The sequence below is a fragment of the Heterodontus francisci genome, chromosome 8 (genome assembly GCF_036365525.1).
Source record: "Heterodontus francisci isolate sHetFra1 chromosome 8, sHetFra1.hap1, whole genome shotgun sequence".
Lineage (NCBI taxonomy): Eukaryota > Metazoa > Chordata > Chondrichthyes > Heterodontiformes > Heterodontidae > Heterodontus > Heterodontus francisci.
The window spans coordinates 72,924,956-72,940,493 of record NC_090378.1 but is presented as its reverse complement, the minus strand read 5'-3'; the positions used below and the strand labels follow the sequence as shown (position 1 = coordinate 72,940,493).

Below are 15,538 nucleotides of genomic sequence, written 5' to 3'. Positions count from 1 at the left end.
CAGCCATCATGTGCAACAAAAACTTACAATACATTTTATATCTTCCGAAAAGATCTGCAAAATTTCTTTTACAACTCTTCTCTGAAACAACGGGCCCTCCCTCCCGCCAGGAACTACTTGGCCTCAACTTCGCATCTCTCTGAGAAACTATGGTGGCACAATAGTGGGTGAAGAACCACATTTTCATGATGCAGTGCTCTGCTGGCATGAATATCTTACACTTCCATGCTTTCCTTCACAAATTACTTGAAATCAAGGATTAATTAAGTAGAATGGTGTGAATTCTTACTGCTAAAGCAGTGTTTTATATCATTACAAATCAAAGTTAATCCTTTCAATACCAAATTACCACTGTTGCTTATGCAGTATTTAGGCAAATAATATTCAATATTATACTTTCACATATTCTCCCTCTGCAATTGTGAAGGCACTGACCCAAAGCTGGGGTTTAGTTCAATCAGTTCTAGGTACTATCCAGTACCTTGTCTCTAAGTGGCCTTTCTTCATAAATCGATTTAGAGAGTGGCAATAAAATATTTGATTCTGGGATCATCACAGCTGATTCCAATCCTATCCTTACCCAATGATTATCCAGTAGGTGTGATTGTTCCCCCTTTTTATACTAGCAGTGATGATGTGATGGTGGCACAGTTGCTGCCCCAGTTGAGATAAGCTTGCTTAATACAGATTGGATCTAGGACGTTCCTGGTCTGACTTAGATCCACTCTGAGCAATCTGTTTAGCAGCTGAGATACAAGTCAGCTTGCAGATTAGTTTTATGAAATAAATAACTGAAACAAGCATCCTCCTCCGAGAAAGTTCAAATGCCTTACTTTTGCGATTTTTATAAGATATAAGTTTATCAAAGATTAAAAATTACAATTTTTTAATTTAGCCATGGGTCAGTAATGGGGGTATCCAGAGATAACTGTAATAAGAACAAATGTCTCAAGAATTTGATCCCGGTGGTTGCTGGGGGCACATAAAGACTTGGTTAGATTGTGTTGGTTACCAATGTGCAAGTCTCAGATTTTCCATGTGCTAATAGTGCAGGTTGCAGCAATCCAGAAAGACTATTTGATGAGGTAAGTCAATCCTTTCCACATAATGTACATCAGCAATACATAACAACTGTCCACTTTAAAACCAAAATACAATTCATAGCAAGCTTTGGTGGGTTTGAACTAAAAAAAATCAATTAATTAGTACAAGACAATGCACACCAACATATATGTTGAGAACGAGAACTACACACACTGTTAATCAACAGCAAACAAAAAAACCTTTAGAATGTTAATAAAGGTTAGAGAATTAGGACATCACTTAAAATTAATGCATGTCATTTATTTTGAGGTAGAATGAAAATCAAAATTCATATATTGCAATCATGGATTTTTTCCCATTAATATAATTGGCAAATTTTTATGTTGACTGTCATTTTGATGTGTACGCACAGGAAGGCTGTAAGCTTGAAGAGAATGAAAAGTCTGTGAAGAGTACTTTCTGTCCAAAGTACTTCCCCATCTCTGAAAACAAGGCAGCTTTCAAAATGTAATTCATCTCTTAGCTGCATACACCTACATATCTCCATTTATTTCAATGGGAGATGCTATTTTGGACCTACTCGGGACCAACTGCCTGACAGTAGGAAAAACTCCGTACTCTACATAACCCATTTTTTCCCCAGAAAGGCACTGGGGTGTACTTTCCCTAGACTTACTCTCCCTGGGGACCTTTCTCCTTTATTTTCACTAGCACAAATCAGTATTGATACTTAAAAGGGTTATAACTCCAAAGGTCACAGGAAAGGTCACAGACCTAAAATATTAACTCTATTTCTCTCTCCACAGATGCTGCCAGAGCTGCTGAATATTTCCAGCACTTTCTGTTTTTATTTCCGATTTACAGCATCTGCAGTATTTTCCTTTTACAACTATAACAGTTAGTGCTGCAAGAAAACAAGAGGAGCTGTGGTCAAAAATGCAGCACTTCCCCCATTGAGGGGACAAGTAGGTAGGCTGTTGCCTAACTCTGGCATTGCCCTCTCTGGCAGCTCTTAAGAGCCACAAGAGGGCACCAGTACTCCCTGTCAATTTTCCGTTTGCCTGCAGAGAGATGCAGCAGTCTTCATCAAATGCCTCCTTCTTTGGCATGGTTTAATTCGATAACACTGCAGAGTGGGGAAATCAAACTTGTGCCTTCCCATTCTGTCATGCTGCATTTGCATTGCCATAGTGAATATTCTTTGGTGTTTTGCTGTATGTAGCTGAACCACATTGAAATACTGCCTATGTGTTTGCAACATATAGAAAATCTACACAGATAACAGGCATGCAGGCAACAGTGGAAAAAGCAACACAAGGAAGAACCACAAACCAACATGAAACAAATACTAAATATAACAGCTAATTAATTACATTAAGACAGTAGAAATTGCAACATGCAGGATATGAGACAGAGATGACTGAACAAAAAAAATTGTGCAACATTCACTCCAGATTTCTACTTATAAATAGCACTGAATTAAGTACAAATATGTACAGTTTTTCCCCATGAATGTATTTGGAAAACCTGCTTTTAAATAAAGCCTTAATGTTAAGTCCTGTTTGACTAATCTAGTTAAAACTTTTTGAAGAGGTCACTAATCATGGAATGGTTACAGCACAGAAGGGGGCCATCGTGTCCATGCTGGCTCTCTGCAAGAGCAACTCAGCTAATCCCACTCCCCCACCCTTACCCCGTAACCCTGCAAATTTTTTCTCCAGATAGTTATCCAATTCCTTTTTGAAAGCCATGATTGAATCTGCCTCCAACAAACTCTTGGGCAATGCATTCCAGATCCTAATGACTCGCTGCATGACAAAGCTTTTCCTCATGTTGCCGTTGCTTCTTTTGCCAATCACCTTGAATCGGTGTCCTCTGGTTCTCAACCCTTCCACCAACGGCAAAAGTTTTTCCATATCTACTCTGTCTAGATCCCTCATAATTTTGAAAATCTTTATCAAATCTCCTCACAAGCTTCTCTTCTTTAAGAATAGCCCCAGCTTCCCAACTTAACCACGTAACTGAAGTCCCTCATCCCTGGAACCATTCTCGTAAACCTTTTCTGCACCCTCTCCATTGCTTTCACACCATTCCCAAAGTGTGGTGCCCAGAATTGGACACAATACTCCAGTTGAGGCTGAACCAGTTTTTTTTGAAAAGGTTCATCATAACCTCCTTGCTTTGGTGCTCTATGCCTCTTTTTATAAAGCCCATGATCCCGTATGCCTTTTTAACCTGCCTTGCCACCTTGATAAGTATCTATGGAAGTTGTCTATATGGATGTACAGAAGGCATTCAATAAGGTTCTACACAAGCAACTATTGGAAAAATGAGCGCATATGGAATTTGAGGTAGCTTGGGTTGGAAATTAGTGGGAGATAAGAGACAGAGTAGGAATAAAGGCTATGCACTCTGATTGACGGATGTGACAAGTAGTGTTCCCAGGCATATGTTCTGAGACCTCAACTTTTCACCACACCTATTAATGACTGGATAAAGGAATAGAGACAGATGGCAGGAGCAATAGTAAGTAGCACCGATGTTGCAAAGGGACATAAACAAATTAAGTGTGGGCAAAATTATGGCAAATACAGTTTAATGTGGGCAAGTGTGAGGTCATCCACTATGGCCCAAAAAAGATAAATCAGAGTATTTTCTAAATGGTGAGAAAATAGGACCTATAAAGGAGCATAAAGATTTCAGAGTCCAACCACAAACCATTTAATGCTAGACACAGATACAAAAAGCAATCAAAAAGGATTATGAAAGTTGGCATTTATCTCAAAGGGGCTGGAATACAAAGAAAACAAAATTATGCTTTAGTTATATACAGCACTGGTTAGACCCCATCTGGAATACTGCATTAGGTTTTGGGCACAACATCTCAGAATGGATATATTTGCCATGGAGTGGGTGCAGCACAGATTCACCAGAATGATACCAGGACTTAGCAGGTTAAATTATGAAGACAGGGTTGCATAAACTTAGCTTGTATTCACTTCAGTACAGAAGATTGAAGGGTTATCTGATTGAGATGTTTAAATTATTAAAAGGCTTTTATAGGGTAGATATGGAGAAACTATTTCCTCTACTGTGGAAATCAACAACAAGGGGACATGGCCTTAAAAATAGAGCTAGGCCATTCAAGGCTGAAATCAGGATGCAGTTCTTCACACAAAGGGTATTAGAGATTGAGAACTCTTCGCCCAAAAGGCTAAGGATACTAGGACAATTGGAGCTTTTAAAACTGAGATGGATAAATTTTTTATTAGATAAAGATATCAAGGAATAAGGAGCAAAAGTGGATAAATAGAGTTAAAATCCTTCCCACTTTCCAGGTGCTAGGCCCTGCTGGGGAGCAGACATGCACAGAGGGAGTGTCCTGGCCTCTTAAATGACTCACCCTGCAAATATAGGTGGGTTCAAGTCCAATCACACTTTGGGTATGCTGTGCATGGCTATCAACCAATGGGAAAATCAGCCCTTATGTTCACAATGATTATGCTGCTTTGGAGAGTCATGGTTCACTCGTAATCTAAGCAAAATGTGGCAAATTCAGAATAGCTACAAAGAGCTTTAGACTTTGTAAAATACACAGCATAAACCAGCAAAATCAACCTGTTTGAGTTTGGGCTTCAGTTGTGAAATCACCCTCTGAGGTAGTCTCACACCTTGTAAGCTTCACAGAGGACATAAACATTTTTACCAGCACTATAACTCTGGCTAGCTGCATTTTATATGTGCATTTAAATGCTAATCTGCAGGGGTCCACTTCTGCCTAATATAAGAGCAGTATGAAGCCAGCTTGCACTATTCTAAATTAAGTACTGGTTGCACTAATCATGTAAAATAGAAAGGATGTGGCAGAGAATGCTGTCCTGGCAACATTAAAATTAACTTTGCAGGAAAAGAAAAGGTGAAATAGGATCTATGGGAGTGAATGTTGCAGAATTAAAGATATTTAGTTACACAAGACAACCACCTTGATTCCAACACAATGAATGGTGGTATTTGGGATGCATAATAAAAGCAAGCACCCAGTGGAGAAAATAAAAAGTCATGTGATTGACATCTAATTTAATTTCTTTCCCCTAACAAGGAATGCATCAGGTATCGCAATAGATCAACAAAGTGGAAAACTTACCACAATAGGACAGTAATAAAAGCGGGAGGAAGGGTCAGCACCAGGGCGAGAGAGAGAAAGAAAGAGAGAGAGGAGATAACATAAATTACTTTAAAAGGGCAGGGAACTTTGAAACAAAAAAGCAACAAATTCCAGCAATAAAAGTAAATTAAAAAAAGATAGCAACTATCAACTCCACTCAAACATCACAGCACAGCACAACATGCAGTATATTGTATAAGAGGGATAGCATACTCAGCACACCACAAGATAGATGTTGAGAAAGGAGAGGTAGCTAACGTAAATCACAACTGGAGCAGCAAACAGGCTAGGGAGGTACATTACCATGCAATGTTGCAATGTGTGACTCGTGAACAATGGACACAAATAATTGCATTGAGAAAAAAATGTATAAATCAAAACTAGTAAAATAAAGAAAACCTTACTGCCGATAGCAGTGAGGGGCAAATAAATGTCTGTGAAACAAACACAATTAAAAGCTAGTGATAATGGAAGTGACTCATTCACAGGACTCTTCATTAGTGAGAAAATGTCTATTAACATGCACCGTCTGTGAGATCTGTTCATCCGAAAGCATTTCACATGACCTCAGCAAAAGAATTTACTATCCTAAGGTCAAAAGAAATGGCTTAATAGCCAGACAGCAACAGAAAACCCACAGCCAGCACAAACGGGCAAAGCATTCGCACGAGTCTTACATTAAACATTAGTGTTCCAACATCAACTGAAGTAACACCTACCTCCCAGCCAGTACTCTGTGTAACAGAAAGTAGAGTCATGTCAAGTCAGTCACACAACAAACAAGATCCTGTAAAGTTTGGATCACATGCAAAAAGAAAAGCATGCACATACAATTTTAAACATACATTTTTTGATATTTTTTCCAATAATGTGCTCAATTCATAGAGGAAAATTAAACTAAAGTCAATTCTTTAAAAAAAAACTTACCTAAAATCAAATATCCACAATTTTTAAAAAAAGAAATTAAACTTAAATGAAGCGTGTGAAGTAAATTACCTGATGGACTATTTTGCTGAATGCATCTTGGAGTTTACCATGAATAGTTGCCAGTTTTTTTGCATCACGATTAGCCTCATGGATTGGAATTAGAACCTTGTAAACTTCATTCACTGCCTCGTACATTCCAGCCTGTTATTTGTAAGTCCAAAGTAATTAATGCAGCAAGAGAAAAATCAACATTTTTTACTGTGCATTTTTAATAAGGAAGGGGGTTAAAAAAATTCCCTCAAGGCATAAGATTCCTGCTGAGTTCTGGTACCAAAGGCACCAATAACCTTCTGGTAACTTAGCCAACCTGAGACACTGAATGTCAACAACTTATTTCACCATGAGGCCAATCCTGTTCATTTTTTTTATTTGTTTCGTGGTATGTGGACGTCGCTGGCCAGGCCAGCATTTATTGTCCATCCCTAATTGCCCATGAGAAAGTGGTGGTGAGCTGCCTTCTTGAACCATTGCAGTCCATGTGTCGTAGATACACCCACAGTGCTATTAGAAAGGGAGTTCCAGGATTTTGACCCAGCGACAGTGAAGGAATGGCAATATAGTTCCAAATCAGGATGGTGTGTGGCTTGGAGGGGAACTTGCAGATGGTGGTGTTCCCACGCATCTGCTGCCCTTGTCCTTCTAGATGGTAGAGGTCGTGGGTTTGGAAGGTGCTGTTTAAGGAGCCTTGGTGCGTTGCTGCAGTGCATCTTGTAGATGGTACACACTGCTGCCACTGTGCGTCGGTGGTGGAGGCAGTGAATGTTTGTCGATGGGGTGCCAATCAAGCGGGCTGCTTTGTCCTTTATGGTGTCGAGCTTCTTGAGTGTTGTTGGAGCTGCACCCATCCAGGCGAGTGGAGAGTATTCCATCACACTCCTGACTTGTGCCTTGTAGATGGTGGTCAGACTTTGGGGAGTCAGGAGGTGAGTTACTCACCGCAGGATTCCTAACCTCTGACCTGCTCTTGTAGCCATGGTATTTATATGGCTACTCCAGTTCAGTTTCTGGTCAATGGTAACCCCTAAGATCTTGATAGTGGGGGATTCAGCGATCGTAATGCCATTGAATGTCAAGGGGAGATGGTTAGATTCTCTCTTGTTAGAGATGGTCATTGCCAGGCAATTGTGTGGCACAAATGTTACTTGCCACTTATCAGCCCAAGCCTGGATATTGTACAGGTCTTGCTGCATTTCTATACGGACTGCTTCAGTATCTGAGGAGTCGCAAATGGTGCTGAACATTGTGCAATCATCAGCAAACGTCCCCACTTCTGAAATAAAAGCAAAATACTGCGGATGCTGGAAATCTGAAATAAAAACAAGAAATGCTGGAAATACTCAGTAGGTCTGGCAGCATCTATGGAGAGAGAAGCAGAGTTAAGCGTTTCAGGTCAGTGACCCTTCTTCAGATCTAGCTGATATTTATTATCCCCACTTATGATTGAAGGAAGGTCATTGATGAAGCAGCTGAAGATGGTTGGGCCTAGAACACTACACTGAGGATCTCCTGCAGTGACGTCCTGGAACTAAGATGATTGACCTCCTACAACCACAACCATCTTCCTTTGTGCTAGGTACGATTCCAACCAGCAGAGAGGTTTCCCCTGATTCCCATTGACTCCAGTTTTGCCAGGGCTCCTCGATGCCATACTCGGTCAAATGCTGCCTTGATGTCAAGGGCAGTCACTCTCACCTCACCTCTTGAGTTCAGCTTTTTTGTCCATGTTTGAATCAAGGCTGTAATGACGTCAGGAGCTGAGTGGCCCTGGCAGAACCCAAACTGAATGTCACTGAGCAGGTTATTGCTAAGCAAGTGCTGCTTGGTAGCACTGTCAATGACAGCTTCCATCACTTTACTGATGATTGAGAATAGACTGTTGGGGCAGTAATTGGCCATGTTGGATTTCTCCTGCTTTTTGTGTACGGGACATACCTGGGCAATTTTCCACATTGCCAGGTAGATGCAGTGTTGTAACCATACCGGAATAGCTTGGCTAGGGTGCTCCGGTTTCCTCCCACAGCCAAAGACTTGCAGGTTGTTAGGTAAATTGGCCATTGTAAATTGCCCCTAATGTAGGTAGGTGGTAGGGAATATGGGATTAATGTAGGATTGGCCATGTGAGCCGCATGGAAGATGGCAGGATCCCCAAAGACACATTGTACAGCGAGCTCGCCACTGGTATCAGACCCACCGGCCGTCCATGTCTCCGTTATAAAGACGTCTGCAAACGCGACATGAAATCGTGTGACATTGATCACAAGTCGTGGGAGTCAGTTGCCAGCATTCGCCAGAGCTGGCGGGCAGCCATAAAGACAGGGCTAAATTGTGGCGAGTCGAAGAGACTTAGTAGTTGGCAGGAAAAAAGACAGAGGCGCAAGGGGAGAGCCAACTGTGCAACAGCCCCAACAAACAAATTTCTCTGCAGCACCTGTGGAAGAGCCTGTCACTCCAGAATTGGTCTTTATAGCCACTCCAGGCGCTGCTTCACAAACCACTGACCACCTCCAGGCGCGTATCCATTGTCTCTCGAGATAAGGAGGCCCAAAAGAAAAAAAAGAAGTATAAATGGGTGGTTGTCGGTCGGCACAGACTCGGTGGGCCGAAGGGCCTGTTTCAGTGCTGTATCTCTAAATATAAAAATAAAATAAATGTTGTAAGGGCCCGTAGCCTTTGCAGTATCCAGTGCCTTCAGTCATTTCTTGATATCATGGGGAGTGAATCAAATTGGCTGAAGTCTGCCATCTGTGATGCTGGGGTCTTCAGGAGGAGGCCAAGATGGATCATCAACTCGGCACTTCTAGCTGAAGATTGTTACAAATGCTTCAGCCTTATCTTTCTGACCCAATATTCACAGATACAATTCAACAGTGGAATAATGGATAGTGATTAGGAGCATGTACATTGGGTAATTTTCATTCTCCTTAGCCCAAAGCTAATTTGTGACAGTCAAAAATTAGAAATCAGCTAATTCGGTACTTGTGCTGGGTAGGGAGCTTTCCATCACATTTCTAATATCTTTGTGCAAGCATCTAGCAGTCACTTCAAATACTTCCTCAAGCTGCAGCCATTATTATGGCCCAGAATGTGAAAGACATTAAAGCTAAGAAGCATTTCTTGATGTTATTTAGATGTTATCCTATACAATTTGGTCAATGTGAAACCTTGGTCAGATACAGAAAAAGAGGCGAAGAGAAGTCTTTAAACCTGATTGTAAGTAGTAGCGGCATTTGTGTGGACAAACCTAATTTTGATTCCTGTGAATAGATGGCCACCTAATGTAGTTACCAGAGATAACTGTTTACTGTTCAATAAATCAACTTGCCATTACTGTCTGATATTGTTTATTATTCTATCTTCCCAAAGTTGAGGAGGTTACATGGCAGCTCATGACATATCCAGTACAGTGACAAGGGTTTTCCATTTGATTCCTGGACATGGAACGTTTACCTAGATCTTGAGCAAGAATAGACACACTCTGGATGTAAAAAGTGGGTGCTCACCTACAGAGAGGATCTTTGATGCTGAACCCAAAGAAAAGATCCAATGTAAAAATTTGAAGATGTATCACATTAGCCAGGAATTGAACTTAGGATCTCCCTGGTCTGTATAGGTGCTTTTAGAAAATTGGTTGGCAGACAGGAAACAAAGAGTAGGGATAAATGGATCTTTTTTCAAATGGCAGGCAGTGACTAGTGGGGTACCGCAGGGATTGGTGCTAGGACCCCGGCTATTCACAATATACATTAATGATTGAGATGAGGGAACTAAATGTAATATCTCCAAATTTGCAGATGACGCAAAACTAGGTGGGAGGGTGAGTTGTGAGGAGGATGCAGGGAGGCTTCAGGGTGATTTGGACAAGTTGAGTGAGTGGGCTAATGCATGGCAGATGCAGTATAAAGTGGATAAATGTGAGGTTATCCACTTTGGTAGAAAAAACAGGAAGGCAGATTATTATCTGAATGGCTATAAACTGAGAGAGGGGAATATGCAGCGAGACCTGGGTGTTCTCGTACACCAGTCACTGAAGGTAAGCATGCAGGTGCAACAGGCGGTAAAAAAGGCAAATGGTATGTTGGCCTTCATAGCGAGAGGATTCGAGTACAGGAGCAGGGATGTCTTGCTACAATTATACAGGGCCTTGGTGAGGCCACACCTGGAATATTGTGTGCAGTTTTGGTCTCCATATCTGAGGAAGGATGTTCTTGCTATAGAGGGAGTGCAGCAAAGGTTTGCCAGACTGATTCCTGGGATGGCGGGACTGACATATGAGGAGAGATTGAGTCGGTTAGGATTATATTCGCTGGAGTTCAGAGAAGTGAGGGGGAATCTCATAGAAACCTATAAAATTCTAACAGGACTTAACAGGGTCGATGCAGGAAGGCTGTTCCCGATGGTGGGGGAGTCCAGAACCAGGGGTCATAGTCTAAAGATACGGGGTAAACCTTTCGGGACTGAGATGAGGAGAAATTTCTTCACCCAGAGAGTGGTGAGCCTGTGGAATTCGCTACCACAGAAAGCAGTTGAGGCCAAAACATTGTATGTTTTCAAGAAGGAGTTAGATATAGCTCTTGGGTCTAAAAAGATCAAAGGGTATGGGGTGAAAGCGGGAACAGGCTACTGAGTTAGATGATCAGCCATGATCATAATGAATGGCAGAGCAGGCTCGAAGGGCCGAATGGCCTACTCCTGCTCCTATTTTCTATGTTTCTACGCATCGATACATTAGGGAAAAAAATAAATGGCACTCCACTGCCATTAATCGGTTAGTCTCTGAGCAAATGGCTTTAAGAACGAGCTGCCAGGATGCACGACAAAATGATCCCTGGAATGGCCCTGCTCAGTATTTATTTGGAGCTGCACCTAATTGATATAAAAGCAATGGAGCTCAACAGAGCAGCAGGGGAGAGGGGAAATAGAACCCTTTGTCTCCACACTTTGAAGTACAGCACGTTGATGTATCGACACATTGTGCTGCCAGGCCAGACATTCTACATAACACATGGGCATCTTTTTAAAATTGCAAGGAAATAGTTACCTTACTAAAATTTCACCAATAGTGTACCAGATGTTCCAATGTTTAATATTTGGGCTACCAGAGTCTCAATTCTACCAGCATAATCAGTGCTTGGAATTGGAAGGTCAGGCAGTAAATTAAGGAAACTGGCATTACCCATTTGCCCTAATTGCATACAACAGATAGTGGACTGGATTGGTCACTGGTGCTGGACAAGTCCACTCTAATGTCCTGACTGAAGGAGACTGCAAATGGATAAATGGAGAAAAGAAAACACAAAAACTATCTTCAATAGCACATTAAAAGGAAAGAAAATGTGGAATGAGAAAAAACATTCAACTCACCAAGTTCTTTGGCAGACCATGTATAATTTACCAATTATGGACTCCACCATAGTCATTTAATCTCATGTGGGAAACTCTCTATTAATATGCCCTGATCCCAAAAGATTCTCAAGCAAACCCACAGTATATTTGTTTATTCATTTCCACATCTCCACTACTTAACATAGCCGGCTGCCCTCCATGGATACCATTCTGCAAACCCATGGCAGCAGCACAAAACAGCTGGAAAACTGAAATAACATTTACCATTGAAAACAGATCTGCAGCTTGCTCCAGCAATCCCACAAGTCCAGCCTCTGTAAAATACTTCCCAGAGCAGATTCCTTCCTCATCCGGTGAAAGAACATCATCAGAAACTGCAGACTCTTCCAAAACATTGAAAGAAATGTTCTAGAAGGAAATAAAGATAGATATAGAGGCTATGGACAACCTGCGTGAACAGAAATCTTTTCATTGTTAAGCGAGCCAATGCAACTTGTCTTTGATGAAAGTCTCCACAAGTACAGACACTTAGAATAGATATAGCTAAAAATAGCTCGACTATATTTCTGTCAGGGGTCACAAATGACATCAATGCAGAACAATCAACTCTACCTTGTTCAGTGGCAATCTTAAATCTCCTGTCCTCCCATCTGAGGATCACATTCACTTGTTTCTACTGCACTGGCAAATCCTGGCTTCATTGTTTTCCTTTAATTTATCGTGCTGAAGAGACACTATGGATGTGGGGCTACCACTGGAACTACTGCAGTAGTGAAAGCCCTCTATCAAAAATCAACGGTCAGTAGCTTTAATAGAGGGGTGGTAGGAAAGCCCTGCCTCTAATGTTACATGTATTTATTGCTATAGCTCAGATGTGAAAACAGGCAGGGGAAATATATTAAGCAGCAAAATGGAGAGTGAGAGAGAAAGAAAATAAAACAGACAAATATATCGCAAACCTATGCTACATTTATACTGCCTTGAAAGATGCAACATTTGCTCTGTTTTCATTGCAAAGCAAACAGGAGCCTTGCTATCAACGTCTGGTCACATCACTCGAATGTTGACAGGGCAGTGATCCAACACCAGTACTTAAAAGCCCTGATCACAAACATCCCACCACAAATTTGATTATTCATTAACCTTTTTGGGATAGAGGGTGGAATTCTACCAGCCCCTGAGTAGTGGGAACGGAAGTGGGGGAGCGCCAGCAAAATGATGCCCCGCAGCCCCAATGCTGCCGCTGGAGGAGTGGTCCCTCCATTCTCTGGGCCCTGCCTGCTTGGCCCACGTAAAAATTGATTTAATGCTCAACCTTGTGAGGATGCCTCAAAATGGAGGCACCCTCACATTCTCCTTGCTGCCTCAGCATTGCCCCCCTCTCTCAGTGGTGCTGCCAAGGCTCCAGAGCTGCAGGTCCTCTGATTGGGCCAGCAGTGTGGATGACCACCCACCAACACCCCTTCCCCACACCATCCTTAATTGGACACATCCCCTGCCTGTCGACTCTTAATTTGCTTCCTCCTGGCAATATCATGGCAGATGTCTCGCCTCCCGGCTGAGCATGCTGACCACCTGAAAACCACCCGGACAACGCCACCTCCACTGCTTCGGCAAAATCTCGCCTAGAGTTTCTGGTAGTTTTACACCCAGATTCAGCTGAACCAGTGCAAAACAAAATGGAGGAAATTCTGAGCTACACCCCAAACCACTTTATTTGGCGTTTTCCATGATCTTTTCTGCTGGTTTAAAATTTGATTCTCCAGACCACGCCCACAAACTGGCCACGTCTCCAAGTCAACAATGTGAATTTCTACTGATTCAGTAAGGCTCTTCAAATTGTGGTCATTTTCTTAGACACACAGGCTCATATTAAAAGTATTTCCATATCAAAAAAATAATTAATTTATAGAAAACTTACTGGTGTATGACAATAAAACTAGTAAATAGTTCAGTGTAGTTGTTAAAAAATTATTTCCAGTGATTTGAAATCAGGTTACACAGATGGTGGACTGGACACTTGTGGTAAATTCATTTTTAGTTGTATTAATAAAACTAATAAAACAGGTTAGCAATCTTAAATACATCAAGGAATGTTGTTTAACGGAAAGAAAGAAAAGAAAAAAACTACATTCTAGTATGCTGCCTGATTGGACTGGCTCATGGAAGATTTCACAACCTTGGTGTCATATTTGACCCCGAGATGAGCTTCTGACCACAAAACCACGCCATCACTAAGACCACCTATAACCATACCTGCAGCATCGCCCAACTCCAAACATGCCTCAGCTCATCTACTGCTGAAACCCTCATCCATACCTTTGTTACCTGTAGACTTGACTATTCCAACACGCTCCTGGCCAGCCTCTCACATTCCATCCTCCATAAACCTGAGGTCACTGCCCATGCCCTAAATCACATCATAGAACATAGAACAGTACAGCACAGTACAGGCCCTTCGGCCCACGATGTTGTGCCGAACCTTTAACCTACTCTAAGATCAAACTTAACTACTTACCCTTCATTCTACTATCATCCATGTACCTATCCAAGAGTCGCTTAAATGCCCCTAATGTATCTGCTTCTACTACCACCGCTGGCAGCGCATTCCACGCACCCACCACTCTCTGTGTAAAGAACCTACCTCTGACATCTCCCCGAAACCTTCCTCCAATCACCTTAAAATTATGCCCCCTGGTGATAGCCCTTTCCACCCTGGGAAAAAGTCTCTGACTATCCACTCTATCTATGCCTCTCATCATCTTGTACCCCTCTATCAAGTCACCTCTCATCCTTCTTCGCTCCAATGAGATAAGCCCTAGCTCCCTCAATCTTTCTTCGTAGGACATGCCCTCCAGTCCAGGCAGCATCCTGGTAAATCTCCTCTGCACCCTCTCTAAAGCTTCCACATCCTTCCTATAATGAGGCAACCAGAACTGAACACAATATTCCAAGTGTGGTCTAACCAGGGCCTGACAGAGCTGCAGCGTAACCTCGCTGCTCTTAAACTCAATCCCCCTGTTAATGAAAGCCAACACACCATACGCCTTCTTAACAACCCTATCAACTTGGGTGGCAACTTTGAACAATCTATGGACATGGACCCCAAGCGCCCTCTGTTCCTCCACACTACCAAGAATCCTGTCTTTAAGCCTGTATTCCGCATTCAAATTCGACCTTCCAAAATTAATCACTTCACACTTTTCCAGGTTGAATCCATCTGCCACTTCTCAGCCCAGCTCTGCATCCTGTCAATGTCCCGTTGCAACCTACAACAGCCTTCCACACTATCCACAACTCCAGCAACCTTCGTGGCATCGGCAAACTTGCTAACCCAGCCTTCCACTTCCTCATCCAAGTCATTTATAAAAATCACAAAGAGCAGAGGTCCCAGAACAGATCCTTGTGGAACACCACTGGTCACCGAGCTCCATGCTGAATACTTTCCATCCACTACCACCCTCTGACTTCCATGGGCCAGCCAATTTTGTATCCAGACAGCCAACTTTCCCTGAATCCCATGCCTCCTTACTTTCTGAATGAGCCTACCATGGGGAACCTTATCAAACGCCTTGCTAAAATCCATATACACCACATCCACTGCTCTTCCTTCATCAATGTGTTTTGTCACATCTTCAAAGAATTCAATAAGGCTTGTGAGGCATGACCTGCCCCTCACAAAGCCATGCTAACTGTCTCTAATCAAACCATGCTTTTCCAAATAATCATAAATCCTGTCTCTCAGAATCCTCTCCAATAATTTGCCCACTACCAACGTAAGACTGACTGGTCTATAATTCCCAGGGTTATCCCTATTCCCTTTCTTGAACAAGGGAACAACATTTGCCACCCTCCAATCATCTGGTACTACACCAGTGGACAGTGAAGATGCAAAGATCATCGCCAAAGGCGCAGCAATCTCTTCCCTCGCTTCCCGTAATATCCTTGGGTATATCCCGTCTGGCCCCGGGGACTTATCTGTCCTCATATCATTCAAAA

General features: G+C 42.2%; 1 protein-coding gene across 10 annotated transcripts in view; it reads right to left on the bottom strand.

Annotated features, from left to right (window-relative positions):
- The window catches only part of dock7 (dedicator of cytokinesis 7), a 210,683-nt gene that overhangs the window by 25,150 nt on the left and 169,995 nt on the right, over window positions 1–15,538 (bottom strand). For all 10 annotated transcript variants that reach the window (XM_068037333.1, XM_068037334.1, XM_068037336.1 and 7 more), the window contains 2 exons: window positions 11,804–11,947; window positions 6,206–6,337 (listed from right to left, as the gene is read on the bottom strand). In XM_068037333.1, coding sequence (XP_067893434.1) covers window positions 6,206–6,337; window positions 11,804–11,947 — 276 coding nt within the window. The remainder of the gene's footprint in view (window positions 1–6,205; window positions 6,338–11,803; window positions 11,948–15,538) is intronic.